Below are 17,563 nucleotides of genomic sequence, written 5' to 3'. Positions count from 1 at the left end.
AAACACAGTACACTACAGTACCACACTCTGACTTCTTGCCTCCTCATAAGTCTCTAGCATTTCATGCACATTTTAGAGCTACACTCTTGTGTCATAGCACTTCCCAAGTACAGCATTCTGCACTTCATTATATACTGTATTTGTTGCTGGAAAGTTGTAGGAGTATTTATTAATAATGTTCAGGTCAGTGCATTATTGAGGGAAAAGTGGAATATTTGAGTACTCTTTGAAAGCCTCTAAAATGTAACCCTATTTTTCCAACAAAGTTAGGTTTGCTCTACACAGGGTATTTATAAATGTGTATTTTATGCAAATCGAAGGCTTACTTCAATCTACACGAAATACATATGTACAGTATTAAATACTGTGACCATAATTACATAAGGCAAATGTTCAATATTTTACTAAATTTTTGTGTGTGTGAGAAGACTGAAATCTATGCAAAGTTATACACACAAATCTACTTTTTGAGATCAAATGCTATTAATCACATGCCAACTTGACAAAATATCCCATTCTTCATCCCAAGTAAAACAAGAGCCACTCACCGTCTTCATCCTCAGCTGGCTGGATATCAATACGGCGATCAAGCTTCGTCCCAGGTGTCGTGGTACTAGATGATCGGTCAAGTATTTCCTTCTCTTCGGTGGCTACAGTTCCTGCTAGGGGGAGAAACCCTGGTAAGCCCAGAAACATTTGTTTCTGTTGTAATTTAATATAATAATGGCTTTAAAGTTAATATTAAGAAGGTACAGAAATCCTTGATTACCCACCACCACACACAATATTTATAGCTTATCAAATAAAACTGATAAAGGTCATTTTATTTACAGTACAGTAAGAAATTATCCCGCCCCCCCCAAAAAAAAAGTGACAAGCCCGCAAGGCTATGTAGCAGATACAGTATCACAGAATAATCAAAAGTTCCTACATATCATTCATATAGCACTGTAAGAAATAAAAATAAGGTGTTTGTCCGCTATGTGATAAGTGATATTTGTTGCTCTATGTAGAATTACCCCATTCTCTTGATATGCCACTCTATACAAAATGCAGCTGTTTTGTCTAACCAAAAACATGTGAATCCAAACAACTCACTTAACCTATCAAAGCCAATGTATTGAAAAGTCAATATTATGCTTTAATTTTTGCTACTTCAATACAGTATGTCGTATTTTTAAGTTAACGGATTAGTAGTTTCCATAAAAAATGAAACATTAGGCGACAGGCTAAGTGCATAGAACTTATAGTGAGTCAAAATATATTCTCAGTTTTTCAAATTAATAAAAACTGTCTACTAAAAATGTTAAGGCTATACACATTTCAATAGCCTCACACTATAATTACAGGAGTTGTTAATTATCCTTCAAATTCTCTTCTCATCATTCTAATTTTGTGTCATATGCTTTAGCAATACAAAGCTCACTACTCTAATTGTCAGTTAAAACTTTTTATGACAACACTTTCACTCCAGCTGCAGCTATAATGATTTGTATAAATCACCTAATACGAATAAAGCTTTTAAACCTAAATCTAAATTATCATTAGCATGTACTGTACATTTCTTATTTGCTATTCAGAAAATTTACCATCACTACTACCATTAATGTATAATGATTTAATGTATATATATAGCTCTTGAAATAGAACATTCTCTGTAACTAGCTGACACTGTAATTATAGGGTGTGAAGGATAGATGAAATTGTTAATGTAATAATCTCCGTTGAGATCTGATAAAGACCTTTTGTGCCCTCTGTAACCCTTTTGCACTACCGCTCACAGAATGAATATGGGGTGCACAATAAACTAGCCGCCTTTAGTGACAACAATCAAACTACTCAGGATTTGTTGAAAAAAAAAAAAAAAAAAATTATTTGAACAAAATAATACCACAGTTTGTAATCTCATGTTTGACAACTGACAGTCCTTAAATAACTTGAAAGTACTTCTTGGGGAAAAGTTTTTTTAACAGCAAAATCCCACACTGATATGTACTCTATATTCTGTCACTGTCTAAATGTAGAGGGGCAAATCCAGAGAATTGGCTATCTGTTTATATACGTATACAACCTAGGTTATAAACTTTCTATTGGGTGTACTTGAAAAATATTGTTCGATAACTTGTTCCACAAATCTGCAACTTTTCTTTCAAAACGAGTGGTTACCTAATCCTTTTCTAAATGTGTGTATGTGTATGAAGAAGCCACAGAAGAGGAAACAATCCTTCCATGAAGCAAATGTAGGATTTTCAGCTATTGAACATTTTTATTACCTTGACACGACACTTTCCGTTGTGGAAAAGAATATCAGTGCTACAGTACTTGACATATATTACCTTCACTCAAATTGTAATACAAAATAAATAAAAACATGAGTTTAATTATTCGGTTACCCCCTAGGTAAGATCCATTGTGTCTATCCACTAGGCTCATGAGACAGTCGGGTAGGATGACTAGTATGAACACCATGGAATTTTCAAGTAACCTTTCAGGATCATAGCTACTGTACTTGTTTACCTACACCCTCCACCAATAGGTGGTAGGATCATATACACCTTGAGTGAGTACATGGGAGTTAGGACAAAAATAGAGTGTCAAGCAGAAAAAGAATGATTCCACGACTTGATAATGGTCTAGGACGGACCGAAACATCGTTTCTTCATTTTCAGATGTGTAGGATGGATACCAAGAATGATTCTGCCCAGAATAGATCTTTTCATATTTACTCAAACTTTATTTCTCCAGTATTACATTTGATTGCCTCGAAGAATATCAAATGTAGGAAAAGAAGAACAAGGCATTGACCTTTGGTAAATCTCCCTTTATGAACCAAATCATTCAGTTTCACTTGCCTAGCAACTAGCAATACAGTGAATTTTGATGCAGTCAGGCAGGTGGTACATAGAGCATGGAAATGCAAATAATTTGTGTGTATCTCTGCAGGGGTCATAATGTACCGAGGAAGTCTATTCTGAAGCAGAAATGACAGCCAAAAGAATTTTCCACACAAAACCTAAGATTTTCCAATCTTCGTTTATGATGAGGCAACTGTTAAATGAGGGTGAGGCAGCCTCACCAATTACTGGTTGGGCTGCCCATCTAACCCACACTCACCACCAGGCTACAGAAGCTTTCCAACCCAGGAGTTTAGTGATCCAAGTCAGCTCACATACAAATCCAATCAAGAAATAAAATAAAACAGCACCCATAAATTAGGGCAAGTAAATGAAATGGCTCAGAAAGAAGATTTTCAGAAAAGCTCAAAGCCATGTTTCTGAGCTCTTACATTCAACTACTCCCTGATGGGAAGACTATTTAGCATCATTTGTATCGTAGGAGAGCCAAAATGTCCTAAATATCGCAAAGAATCCTACTACAAAAGTAAAAGGACACAAGTCAAGCAATGCCAGAGGTAAAAGTCACAAAACATATTATCAAGGGAAAAATCTTAGTAACAAATACTTGGATTTCAGGATGAAAATCAAACCCTAATTGAACTTAAAGATACAAAGCAATTGTATTCAGCCATTAGTTTCCTCCCAAGCAAGGATACTAAGCAAGGATCCATTTGAGCTTAAAGATTTTATGGCATTATTTTTTCATCGAGCTTTCTCCAGTGCCACTCTATCACTTTACAAGGAATGTAAAGTGATAGAGTGGCATTCCTGAAGATATACTTCAGGAATATCTTAAAAGATTCCAGTGGCATTAGTACCTCAATGTCATCCTGCCGTTGTGTCTATGATAAACCAGATTTCTACCATAGGAAACAAATGAATGCAACAGCTTAGCGCAGCGATCGCCAACCTTTCGGACCTCATGGACCACTAAATTCATAATTATAAATCCCGCGGACTACTAATTTAACTTATCTCAAACAGTCATTTTTGTTAACGCAATTACTTGCTTTTGCACATTTTCACACATTCTTTGTAAATATTCAGGTGGTTTCCCAGCTAAATCCGGGTGTTATGATTGCATAACAGTTGCCTCGTCTTTCGAGTTTTGAAGGTTTCATGGTATCATTGGCTAAACTCTCAGAACACACAACACCAGTTGGCGACCGCTGGCTTAAAGAATAGCAATTCATAAAGGAAATATAATCCTGTAATTCATTTAACAACTTCAGCCTATCCCTTTGTACCAGTGTGAATATAAACAATGTTTTCAAACAAACTTGTATGTTGTATAATAAAGAAAATTTAAATACTTCTCAACTCTCTAATTCTGACTAAAACGTAAGTACACTTATTGAAACAAAACTTTCTTCTAACAAAGATTTTGTTAAAGATTTGTTTGTTTGTTAACAAAGGCTTAATTTGTTCATTTTCTAACACAAATGTTGAATTTCATACCATGATGGCTCAACATAAGACTTACAGGATGCAATCAATCCACGAAAGCATGTTGAGAACATTTGAATATTTTAGTGTGTGTGGTCCTGGCTGACTTGCAGGATGGGTCCTAATATATATACCATATTTTCTGGCAGATAGAATGCATTGTTATAACATTGGGTTTAAGTTAAATCTCATAACCTGTGTGTGACAGAATGTGGTAATAGGGTACGCACACGCTAAAATACCTCTCAATGTACAATGAAACATACATAAAAAAAATATCCACACAACATCCTTAGAAAATAGGGGTGCATCTTATATGCTGGGGAAATATGGCATATTTAATATTGAATCTATCCAATGTATTAGTAACCCATATGAGATGCTGCTCTTGTCACTCTATGTTACTCTATTAACAGAGTCTAGTTGCTCTATGCTTATACTTTTAATGATACTGAACAGTATATACAATTCCCGAGTGAATGTTCTACAACAAAACAGTATTGTGGCACCTGCAATATGAGGGGACTAGGATCCTGAATTTGCTAAGTGCTAATAACTAAATTAATTTAGTTGCGTATTCTTTAATCACAGCCTAAAACACATTTTAAAATGTGAGCATCATGGGAAAATTTGAAATAGGCCACCTCAAGGACACATCACGTCATAATACTGTAATATTAAAGATAAACAGTACCATATTTACCACCATATATGATGCAACTACAGTAATTCACACGGATATTTTGAGGACAAAAATAATTTTAGTACGTTTCATTATACCTGTACATTTACTGAAAATAGTTTTTAAGTGGTTTTGTAGGGGAAACATGATTTTGCGCATGAAAATACTATATTCTGCTGGTGCTGGGCCAAAAGCAAATGTTCTATCTACCATCAAATACAGTAATTATGATTCTGCAGAAATCATTCCATAATGAAAAGACTAAACTGCACTTAAGACAGGAAAGAAAACTGAAACTTAATTTCAGTTTTCATTCGCCTTAGGTTTGTATATGAGCAGTGGATATTTACATCTCAATCTCCAGTTTCTTTTATGTTTAATTTCTGTACTAAAAGGGACATTAGCTAACCTTTGAAAAGTTTTGCCCAATTAAAATTACTTATTTACTTGTTATAATCATGGGTCTGTATAGCGTTTAAATACAAGCAGCACGTTAAATTGGTTTTAGACCACATTTTGGGCTCTAAGCATAAATCCTGGATGCAGCCTCAGTGTATACCTAGTTCTCGAAACTAGCATATACTTAGGCCTTCGTACCTAGTTATGAAGCCCAGCAAATAACTAGTTCCCAAAACTAGTGTCTACCTAAGATTTGATCCTAATTTACAGCCTTATTTTCTCACTTTTTTGAGTTAATACTTTGACTCAGAAGTGCTGTATTGCTTTATTTTCATCAGAAAAATGTAGCTATGATAACTGACTGAAATTTTAGAGTGAAATGAAATTAATGATGAATGATGAGACACCATGTATAGATAAATCAACATTCATAAAAATTCAACATTTCTTTAATCACTCTTGTGTTCCTGATAAGACCTGGCTTTTGACCTTGAAGTCAACAAGGTCATGTGTGAATGGCAGTTCTGCCGAGCACAAATAATTATACGTTAGGATTGTAAGCCTGTTTAGTGTCGCGTATATATAAAAGTTTGGCACCTCACATTCCCTAACAGTGCTTCTCGTGTATGGTACAAAGAAAATGAGTTTGCATAATATTGTAAATGTATTTTTTGTGAATTTAAAAAATATCACAACTGGTAGAAATGAACACAATTATGTGTTTATAAATGACCGTAAACACTACACACAGAGATCACACTAACGTGATGCATCAAATGAACAAATCCACAAGGGCCGTGACGAGGATTCGAACCTGCGCCCGGGAGCATCCCAGACACTGCCTTAATCGACTGAGCTACAACAGGGTAAAAAGAGTTGAAACCGAAGTTCTACTAAACTTAGTAGAAGTTCAGTAGAATTTCGGTTTCAACTCTTTTACTCTGTCGTAGCTCAGTCGATTAAGGCAGTGTCTGGGAAACTCCTGGACGCAGGTTCGAATCCTCGTCACGGCCCCTATGGATTTGTTCAAATGACCGTAAATTTTGACAGCTGTTTCTTATAGTTTTATATAATTTTAAAATGTTTGCTAATGGGTAGTCTACCACATGGTATAAAAGAAGGAAATAAATAAAAACTATTATTACATTAATCATTTGTATTGCTGCAAGAGTTAAATGAAAATACTGTATTGATAATACAATACTTCTGTCTCCTGTAGCTCTTATTTTCATATGCCATATTGTATGTATATTTTTGGCATCAAGATGTTCACTAACAAAAACTAATATTTTTTTAAGATGATACTACTAGTGAATGTATGCCAAGAGCAAATATTTAAATATACCTATACATTTGTTCAGTTATTTATTACATATATATAAATTTATGACATTCAAATGCATGTGCTGATTGTTCTATCCTATGTTACAAAAACAAAAATTGTACAAAATTAATAAATTTTCTGTGAATTTTCAAATTGAATTCTGCAACCTGTTGGACCAGCACACAAGCGTAAGTCTTTTGGATGCCACAATTTTGCCATACATTCTAAAACTGGAACATGAGTGTTAATGACTTGAAAAAAACTTTGGTTATGTATTACTTAGATGCTAACATTTTAAAAGTAGCCTGTAATAAGAAAGAATTGATAGGAACAGGAAAAAATGCACAAAAAATGTCTCGTACTCACCCTTAGTTTTTGCATTCAAGTACGCCTGATAGCTCGGGGAAGCATGATAGCTTTTCATTGCCTTTTCATATTCAAGCTGTAAAACAAAACCACAAATGCAAGTAGTACAGTGAATGAACCTGTCATCAAGGTGCTGTAAGAGGCAGAGTTAGAGAGAGAGAGAGAGAGAGAGAGAGAGAGAGATCTAAAAGGGACGACTCCAGTTTGTGGTGGTGATCGTCAGCACACCACAATCAAATGATTACGTCATTAGGAGGAAAAACAAGTTGACAAACAAGGAAAAGGGATTTGGTGGAGAGACTAACGATCAAACTACCAGCTAGACCAAAACTGCATGCATGAGAGAGCAACTATGGGCTAAACAAAGAATAAACATGCCATGCACACTGCAACAACTGAAGTGATTCAGCAAATGATAATTATCAATACTTTTCAGAGTCAACTACTTGAAGAAATCTTAGGATTCAATATATTGAATGTCTATTTGCCATCCTTGCTCAGCTGTATAAATGCAAATTAATTAGTGGAGAGTGGTTTAAGGCACCGACTAGCTTTCTGTGCTGTCAAATATGAATAGATCAATAAAGCAGTAATAAAATAGAAAGACAGATCAAGCACTGGAAATAATGTGTTTCAATTTGAATGGAAACAAAAGGTTGCCATTGCAATAAAGAAGTAATGAAAGGATGACACTAAAGTTATCAGCAAGTGGGGCTCATGACCCTTGTTGACTACTGCTAATATATTTCTTTCAAGTATTTATGACCTGGACATAGGATGGGTGAAGACTACAATTAATAGAATTCATCCTCTGTACCAGATAGGCCCAGAATCCCTCGAGCATTTATGCATCCATTTACGAGATGTGTACAGCATGTGACAATTATGGCGGAGTTGTTTACATTTATTAAAAAGTTTATGAGATGTGAAGTACTATAAGGTTGTTTGTAACAATAATAACCTTTGCACACAGAAATCACAATAGCGTGATGCATCAAATGAACAAATTCAGAAGGGCTGTGACAGGGGTTCGAACCTACGTCTGAGAGGCTCCCAGACACTGCCTCAATTGACCGAGCTACATGGTTAAAAGAAACCATGTCGTAGCTCAGTCGATTAAGGCAACATCTGGGATCCTCTCGGACGTAGGTTCAAACCCTCATCACGGCCCTTGTGGATTTGTTCATAATAATAACCTTGGATTGTGAAGTTTCAATACCCGTAAACTGTTAAATAAATGTAAAGAAAACCACCATGATTGTTGAAAGACATACAGGTATCCTAAGTGAATGCATAAATGCTTGATGAATCCCGGCCAAGGAATGGATGATAAAATTTAGGCATAAGGTAAGGTGTTTGGATTAACAGTATATTAGTGTATCTTTACCTTTTGGAGACACTTTCTGTACATGATCTTTGGTGCTCCTACAAACAATAACATTTAAGTTATTGTTCAGGACCTTGGTTCATCAAGAATTTACAAATTCATTTATGAACCTGGACAGATTTTCTCAATCATAGTGGCTTCATTTGCATTAATGAAAATTTTTATAACCAGAGTGCTATGAGGTTCGCCATAACAATAACAACTTTGGGCTGTTTAGTTCCAAAGCCCATAAGCTGTTTAATATGGACTACGCTGCCACAATTGAAGAAAGATGTACTGTACAGTTTTCATATGGACACGGGAATGTTTGATGAATTCTGACCCTGGAGTACTTCGTGTCCAAAAAGATAGAAAACGACACATCCATTACAAAATAACCTGCTCTCACCCCTAATGTATTTTTTGTATATATAGGGGGAGCTAACATGATAAAGATAACGAGGAAAGTATATAAGGGAGACGAAGAAAAAGGGCATGGTAAAATAAGGAATAGGGTGGACAGAATTCCACAAGCAATAAATGTATAAGAAAGAACAGTTTTGTCATGAAGTAATTTGAATTGTTAGAAAACACAGAAAGCTAAATAAGCCATCAGATTGGATACATGCTGATTATCTACCATTAGTCATATATAATTTTGTCAAGGAAAATGTAGATACTGCATTTCACTTGGTGCAGAATGTCTCATAGCTCCACTACTGGCTTTACACCTCAGTATAACGAGTGATATTTGTCCATGCAAACCAATAGGAGCAAATATCATTTGCTGAATCTAATTTCTTGTTGCAAGAATTTGAAAAAAAGAGACAGTCCATACCTAACAATCATGTATGAATACCGAATAACTATATAATTAATAAAGGCAAGCCTTGTTAGAGAGAGCAAAATTTTACCAAACAATTCCAGATTCTGTTATTCCTTCAAAAGCAAATCCATTTAATTTACACTATACAAACTTCACTGAAACAAGAACAAATTTACAACACTGAATATATTTGTTGAATATCACAACAGAATTTGGTAATACAACGTGCAAAATTAACACAAAGATCATGCTAAAGTCCAGGTTATTATAACGCAACATGCACATCTAGTTAATACAAAAGTCATGCTTCAGTCCCGGTTATTACAATACAACATGCAAATGTGGTTAATACAAAGGTCGTGCTCAAGTTCCAGTTATTACAGAGTTCAAGATGCTATGGCTTCTCCTTCTCCACGCACACAAATAACCCTACAGTGCTGCAACCCTCAAACCGCTGTGCCTCCGACCCCCTCTAACCTCCCACCACCTACCTTTAGACTTGGCTGCCAGGTACTGCTGATAAGCGGGTGAACTGTGATACGCCTCAAGAGCCTTAGTGTAATCCGCCTGCAAATCAGAGGATGTCAACACAGAGCTTACCCACAGCCAATGTCAGCCTGTAATTCACCTAGTACTCCGTCTGTCAGCATGTGACTCATTCTGTGAGCTGTCAACTCACTTGGTGCCCCACAGTCTGTAACCACATAACTCACACAGTGCCCTGTCAGCACATAATTTACTCAGAACCTGCGTACGTCAGCATGTAACCCAGAACCCTGTCTGACAGCATATAACTCACACAAAGCCAGTCTGGGGCTTGGTCGGCATGGGTAGAGCTATTCTCACAACACTAAGCTGCACTTATGACTCAACATAATGCCTTGACTCACAAATATAGAATATCTAATAAACAAAAACTATCTTCTAATACTCTATTAATTCTTCATGCATCCATTTTTAGCACCTATTACCCTTCATTATTTTATATATATATATATATATATATATATATATATATATATATATATATATATATATATATATATATATATATATATATATATATATATATATATATATATATATATATATATATATATATATATATATATATATATATATATATATATATATATATATATATATATATATATATATATATATATATATATATATATATATATATATATATATATATATATATATATATATATATATATATATATATATATATATATATATATATATATATATATATATATATATATATATATATATATATATATATATATATATATATATATATATATATATATATATATATATATATATATATATATGTGTTTTTCAAATCTACATCATAAATACAATAAATCTATAACATGAGAAGGCAATAAAACATTCACAAATGTATGAAACTACAATCTCTAAGAAAGAAATGCAAGGCATAACACCAAAAATTTGGGTTGTCTTAAAACATAAAAACTACATTTTCTGAAACTGCCACACACACATTTTTACTAAAATAGATATGAAATATCAGCCTCTTTCACTGACAATATAGAATTTTATACTGTAGCAACGAAAGAATTGGGCAGTTAAAGAAAACAGTTGGAATTACTTTTTTTTTTTAGGAGAGGGGGGTCTATTTTATAAACCAATTACTGCCTGTGTGTGTGTACCACAAGCTCTACAAGGCTTCTCCTACTTTAAGCTGGATGAGAGATGAAAAATGGAGAAAATGTTAACAATTAAGGATAATTTATATCTAGCTGTATGCTAGTTTGGGTAAGGAATTACCTTTATCCTGATTTATAACCCTCATATTGTTGAACATTGCTAAGGTATACATCTGCAGCATTAGATACCCTTAGTAATGCTAAGGTATACATCTACAGAATTAAAAAAAATCTTAATAGTCAACACCTTCAATTTCTGCTCATCCAAATAGTAATAAACCTTACCCTCCAATCACATTACTGAGACACGTATTAATTAATACCCACTACCACGGGTTACTATACACGGTACTATACGACAACAACAACTACTGCTATTCCCTCCACCTCTATACATGCAGTTTATGGCCATTTAAACTACTAGCTAAATAACAACGAAAATAATGAGGAAATTGGCAAAGCTGTACTGTAGCTTTGTAGATTCCTATACAGTATTTAGGTAAAGTAATATTCATTTGAAAAGCAGATTATGAAGATAATTAAAACAATGTATGATAAACCTGCATTATTGAGAAAGTTCCTAAACAGTGCGGCAAAATCCGTCCAAAAAGTAAAGAAAAAATATGATGAAAACTTTCATGTTGAGTGAAGTAATTAGCACACCAGATATATATGGCTACGAGGCTGGGCATTATGAACTAGCTCCCCCATAGCCACTGATGAGTAAACAGTATTACTGTACACATACCAATCCCACACTCAAGCAGGGTGGCAGTCTAAACGACAAAATATTTGACTAGCATCCTCCTTTAAACTCTCCAGTAATTAAGACCTTATAGCATTAATATAAAAATAAAGAAAATTATAGGAATAAGTCACAATAGCGCAGATGAAACCATTTAAACCCAACCCACAAATGAAATTGAAATGAAGTGACGATGTTTTGGTCCGTCTTGCACCCTTGTTATGATGTGACTGTTTCAGCCTTGATAAGGGTCCAGAATAGAGCAAAACAGTTACTTTCATTTCGTTTCATACATGCACGTTGGGTTACCTGTGGGCTATTTTGACTCTCAAAAAAACAAAAACAAGCAACCACTAAATGCTTTCACTAACAAATAAAAGTGCATGATAAATTTAGTGAACGGGTAATATAAATAAAAATAATATAAATAATATAATATAAATGATCAATGGGAAAATCCACAAGACAAAAAAGCATTGTAAGAGTATTAAGTGAGAATAAATGGTCATCTTGAGAAACAATGAGGAGTCCTGGAATGTGTGGCGGATGGATCACTTGGAAACCTGGAGGAAATTTTAAGGGGAAATGAATAGGTAAATGGTATGAGAAACCTCTCACTTCTGTATATTATTAAAATAAATTTGTATTCAAAGTGATGTTTACAATGGCACAAACAACAACAAATTTTGATCTTATCACACTAGGGTCGAAGATATAAAAAAGACTGACATTATGCCACTGCTTCATGAAGCGATACCTACCAACAAAGAGCATTATTTAAAACAAGCTATTGTACTGGTTTATTAACAAATTCAAGAACTCAGTTGGTTCCTGGGTTCTATTCCTTTTATCTCTTTAAAGAGCTGCATTAGTGTAGCCACTGTATATCTTAGGCCCAAGTTCCAATCCTGTGTTACTCTTAAACATTATAAATCAAAATTATCTAAAAGAATTTTATACATATTACTTTATCAATTCATATCCTTTCATATTTTTACCCAAACAGGTTAATGTTTTCACACCTATTGTATAATCTTTACCTTACTGTTAATACTGAAGATAAGCAAACTATACAGTATTTACTGTATTTTCTGGTGTACAAGGTGCACCCTTATTTTAAGAAGGATTTATTTGTGGGAAAAACAATTTTAGTCTATTTCAACATACTAGTTAGGTGCCTTCCTTGCATCTACAGCACTGGCTCCCATCTGGGCACATCAGACACATGGTATGGTACGTTTTTCTATCAATTTAGTTTTGAAAAACGTGCATCCTATCCACCGGAAAAATACAGAACATCCTGGATAAGACACTACGGGTGCTCAGTGACAGATGCCTAAACCCAAACATTTAAGTTGTCCATCAGTTTAGGGAATCTTAATCTTAAGATATATATACTGTCTGCTTAACCTCCAATTAATCACAAAACGGCCTCCACATTTCACTGCTATGTAAGACGGTACCATATAAGGATAATGAATTATTTACGTTTTTAAGCTGCAGTAATAAAAGTGTACAAATTAAAATAGTCAAAATTTATCTTTTTAAGAGCATGCATATAGTACTTTACTATAGAACTGGCTTTTGAATCATTAACAAAAATAGAACAAAGTAAAATTTTACTTTAAAATAAAAGTGGCCGTAAGGTAATAATATTACCTTAGGGCCACCATCATTTATGGCTCTTATTTAAAACCCTAAGCTGCCCACCTGTTTAAAATGACTACATTGAGGAGCGCATCTATAAATCGAGTCAACTCAACAGGGGACAAAAATTGCGTATGCCAATTGGAGCACAGAAGGAAATCACATATAGTGATTGGAGCACAGGAGGAAATCACAGAGAGCAATTGGAAGCGTGTAAGTGCTAAGTTGTCCAAAGTACTGTGTAACAAGTTATATAGAAATAGAATCACAACAAAGTGAAAGTGCAAATACCTCACCCCCCCCCCACACAATATTCTTGAAAAATGATTGCCTCTATTTCCAAAGCAGAAATTGTGACAACAGCAACCTGCTTGCGATTGTCAAGACAGATGTCAAGTCAAGTCAAGAGAGATGAATCAATGTAATAAACATTTGGCTCGCTTGAATTCACCATCTTTTTTCAATTTGAATTCACCCTCATCATGAATTCATGTAAATTAAATTAATCCTATTCTCTGGCTTCAATTCACCAGCTTTTTCAATTTGAATTCACCAATCTTCTCTAGCTTGAATTCACCCTCATTCTTCAGCTTTTCTAAAATTTCCACAAAGTTGTACATTTAAGCCAAATGATGGATCAAGTTTTTGCTCGAGAACCTGAAGCTTCCCTTACAAGTTACGATATAAAGAGTCTGAGAAGCCATTTTAAAATTGTCTGAAAACGTGCTGTACTAACGCATGAATGACCTCGAGATTTTCTGGGTTGTAACTAAAGAGTATTGTATTATAATATTCTTTTAATAATCAATGAACATTTCCACTTAAAAGAAATACTTTAAATTTTAGATGTGGACATTTTTAATTGAATATAAAATACACGACCATGCACAATGAAATCACATTAACGTAATGTTCGGGGTTCAAATCCTCCTCCTTATGGCTCCTACTGATTTTCTTATACCCAACAATCTAAATTGGAAGAAGATACTTCAAATAACTGGTAATTTGTTATCACGCAATTGGTCAAGTTCTTTATTGTTTCAAGACAACAATGTACTGCAAATGTTTTTTTTTTCCAGCTGAAGTTTATTACTTCTATAAACTCTGAAAGTGGATATGAAAGTTCAAGAAGAAATAATAGGTAATATTAGTAACACATAATACAATAAAAAATACATATACAGTATACAGTACATGTATTTTTTTTTTACATCACAGAGATTGGACATAGGTAAATATTTTTCACGCAAAATGGGATTGAGTGAGTGGTTATTACAGTCAGTCAACTAGAATGAATACAAATTTAATGAAAGAGGGCTTAAACTTTCAAATAAATGGTACATTTACTTGAGGTGGCTATAAAAGCACATTATTCATGTCAGGAAATCAGCAGGCCATTGACAGAAGTCTGAAGTGACAAGAATGAGTCTGCAGTTGTGAGTGGGATACAGGTACAAGAGTAGTGAATAGTTTCTCAACTAGAACATGGTCTGCAGTTGAGTGAGAAATGGAAACAAGTGCAGTGAAGAGTAGATGTCTATAGTTATGAGCACCAATACAGAAATAAGTGCAGTGAATGCAGTGAATAGTACAAATCTGCAATTGTGAGTGGCAATACAAAAATAAGTGCAGTGATGAGCAGAAATGTGCAGGTGTGAGTGGGATATGAAAATACAGTATAGTGGAATAAGAGAAGAAAATACTTGTTTTCAGATATATATGGGATACTAAAGTGCAGTAAATGTTGAGCATCTATAGTTATAGGTGTGAACATTACTCATTCAGCTGTGAGTGGGGACATCAAACTATGTGCAATGACAGGTTGTACAGTCTGTAGTTGTAAGTATAATACTGAAATAAGTACAGTACACTGAATCAATGATGAGATTAGCAAAGGAGAAATGAAGAATGTGCAAATAAACATTGTATTGGGAAAATATATAAAATTAATACTGATAAATTTTGTGGATATAGAGCATCAAAAACAATGCACACATTAAAATAAAGGCAGCAAATGGAAGTTGATGACAATGTAAGCGGCTGAGGAAAATCATGATAAATTTAGCAAGTATCAAGTCGTGATAACATTACAATGAGAGCAGCTGTGTGGCTTCAACACATGAACACATGGCTCTGAATGCTGACTTATTACTTTGGAAGCTTATTGGTTATTAGAGACACTGTAATATTCAGGAGTTTGTTTTTGCAGTTTCATCATGCAATCGATAGATGGTGCCCCATACTCATCTAATGCACTCCGCAAGATTGAATTATAGTAATTTCAAGTTCTTTTTTTCCTCCACACAGTCCAGGGATACGGGTTTGATCCTATTGTACGGCCTCAACATATTATTAAAGATACTGTACACCATGTTTTTTATGATTTCGTTGTGCGTGGCACAGATGATAAATGAATGTGCCATGCACAATAATATTACATGAGCATGATGTATCTATGAGAAAATATCGAGCCTATACAATGTGATCAAACCGCATCCCTGTACTCGCCAGGGGCCAGATTCACGAAGAAGTTACGCAAGTACTTACGAACGTGTACAACTTTCCTCAATATTTGTCGGCTTTGGTTACATTTATTAAACAGTTTACAAGCACGAAAACTTCCCAATCAACTATTGTTATTGTTATAAACAGCCTCCTGGTTCTTCCGAGCTCATTAACTGTTTAATAATTGTAAACAAAGCAGCCAAAGATTGAGAAAAGATGTACAGGTTCGTATGTGCTTGCTTAACTGCATCGTGAATCTGGGCCCCAGGTGCTCTACTGAACTATGATGATTTCATCGTGCTTCAGTTTGTAATGCATGTGCATGTGGAGTCAAAGGGATGCAAGGTTCAATTTCAATATACGGTCTCAATATTTCATCATATGTGCCATGTTTATAGTAACTGATATATACTGCATAACTTTTAATAACTTAAACAATGGGCACTAACCATTTATTTAGTCATCAAACAGGTGCATTATATAAATTAAGAGGTCAATGGGAAGAGTAACACATGCAGGATTTTATGCAAGACAAATACTATATCATCACTGTAATATATAGTACAACCTTTATATTAATTGGTCTGTAATTAAATGACAAAACTGCATAGATAAACTCAAACAATAGCTAATACAGAGAATAGACAACAAGTAACCCAGCCCACACACATGAAATTAAATGAAAGACCTTTCAGTATATTCTTGGCCCTTCATAAGGATCCGCACCAGACTGAAACATCATCACTTTTTTTTATATATTTGTGATCTGGGCTATTTAGTTTTAATTGTTTTTATATACTTGAATGTTTTGGTTTAAACAGATTTAGAAAAAAAAAGTGTTACTCTTCCACCTAAACGACCAACAGAGCTAAGTGGTGGACTCAATTCCTTAAAGGTGCACTGCTATGGGTAATCAATAAATGCTATCGTGTCACACTCCAGAAAATCGTAAGGCACACTGAATAAATCTCATATTGAAGGTATTTACCTTCTCCGACTCGTACTCATCAACAAAATCCTGCTTGTCCGCTTCAGGTAGATCTCGCCACATAGACCCAATTATTTTGCCAATTTCCCACAATTTGAGATCATTGTTTGCTGCTTTCACTTGATCCCAAACCTGAAACACAATAAGGAACAAATAATTATGTGAAAAGCAGGATGCTGTTAGAGTGAGTTCTAGGAGAAGAAAAGGTGATTGCATTATCAGAAACTCCAAAACTAGCTCATGAACTAATGGGACATAGTAGATTCAGTGTCTCTAAAGGAGGGCAATTCATGGCAACATAAGTGTAAACATTGTATCCATAGCCACGGTTAGTTTTGTACACATTAACCCTTATACTGTATATAGAAATTAATTAACTATTAAATAACACAACTGAACCTTCTTTTATCAAAATACTGTACTCTAAATTTTAATGATAGAATTTATGCATCAATAAGCAGTGTTTGAAACAGACTGCAAGCCAGTGTCATTTCCGCATTAAAATTACGAGCAAGCAACGTATGTGTTCCCAAATTGTGTACGTATTGCACATAGGGGGCATAGCCATTTGCCAATATTTTAGCAAAAGACTATCAACCGCTCTCTCATTTGCCCATCAAACCCCAACGCTGCCAATGACTACAAATGTTAGGTTTTGCTCACAACTACAGCTCATTATTTTTCACACATTAT

The 17,563-nt window shown here is 34.5% G+C and overlaps 1 protein-coding gene across 34 annotated transcripts in view; it reads right to left on the bottom strand.

The window, feature by feature from the left end:
* Positions 1-17,563, bottom strand: part of Bap111 (Brahma associated protein 111kD) — a 72,647-nt gene that overhangs the window by 18,823 nt on the left and 36,261 nt on the right. For 16 of the 34 annotated variants that reach the window (XM_045746970.2, XM_045746976.2, XM_045746974.2 and 13 more), the window contains 3 exons: positions 16,871-17,002; positions 7,115-7,190; positions 549-677 (listed from right to left, as the gene is read on the bottom strand). In XM_045746970.2, the coding sequence (XP_045602926.1) occupies positions 549-677; positions 7,115-7,190; positions 16,871-17,002 (337 nt within the window). Of the gene's footprint in view, positions 1-548; positions 678-7,114; positions 7,191-9,797; positions 9,874-16,870; positions 17,003-17,563 lie in introns of all 34 variants that reach the window. The other 18 variants (XM_069339417.1, XM_069339418.1, XM_045746965.2 and 15 more) reach the window with 11 other exon arrangements.

This window comes from Procambarus clarkii, chromosome 41 (genome assembly GCF_040958095.1).
Source record: "Procambarus clarkii isolate CNS0578487 chromosome 41, FALCON_Pclarkii_2.0, whole genome shotgun sequence".
NCBI classification, from domain to species: Eukaryota; Metazoa; Arthropoda; class Malacostraca; order Decapoda; family Cambaridae; genus Procambarus; species Procambarus clarkii.
This window is presented reverse-complemented; position numbering and strand designations above follow the sequence as displayed.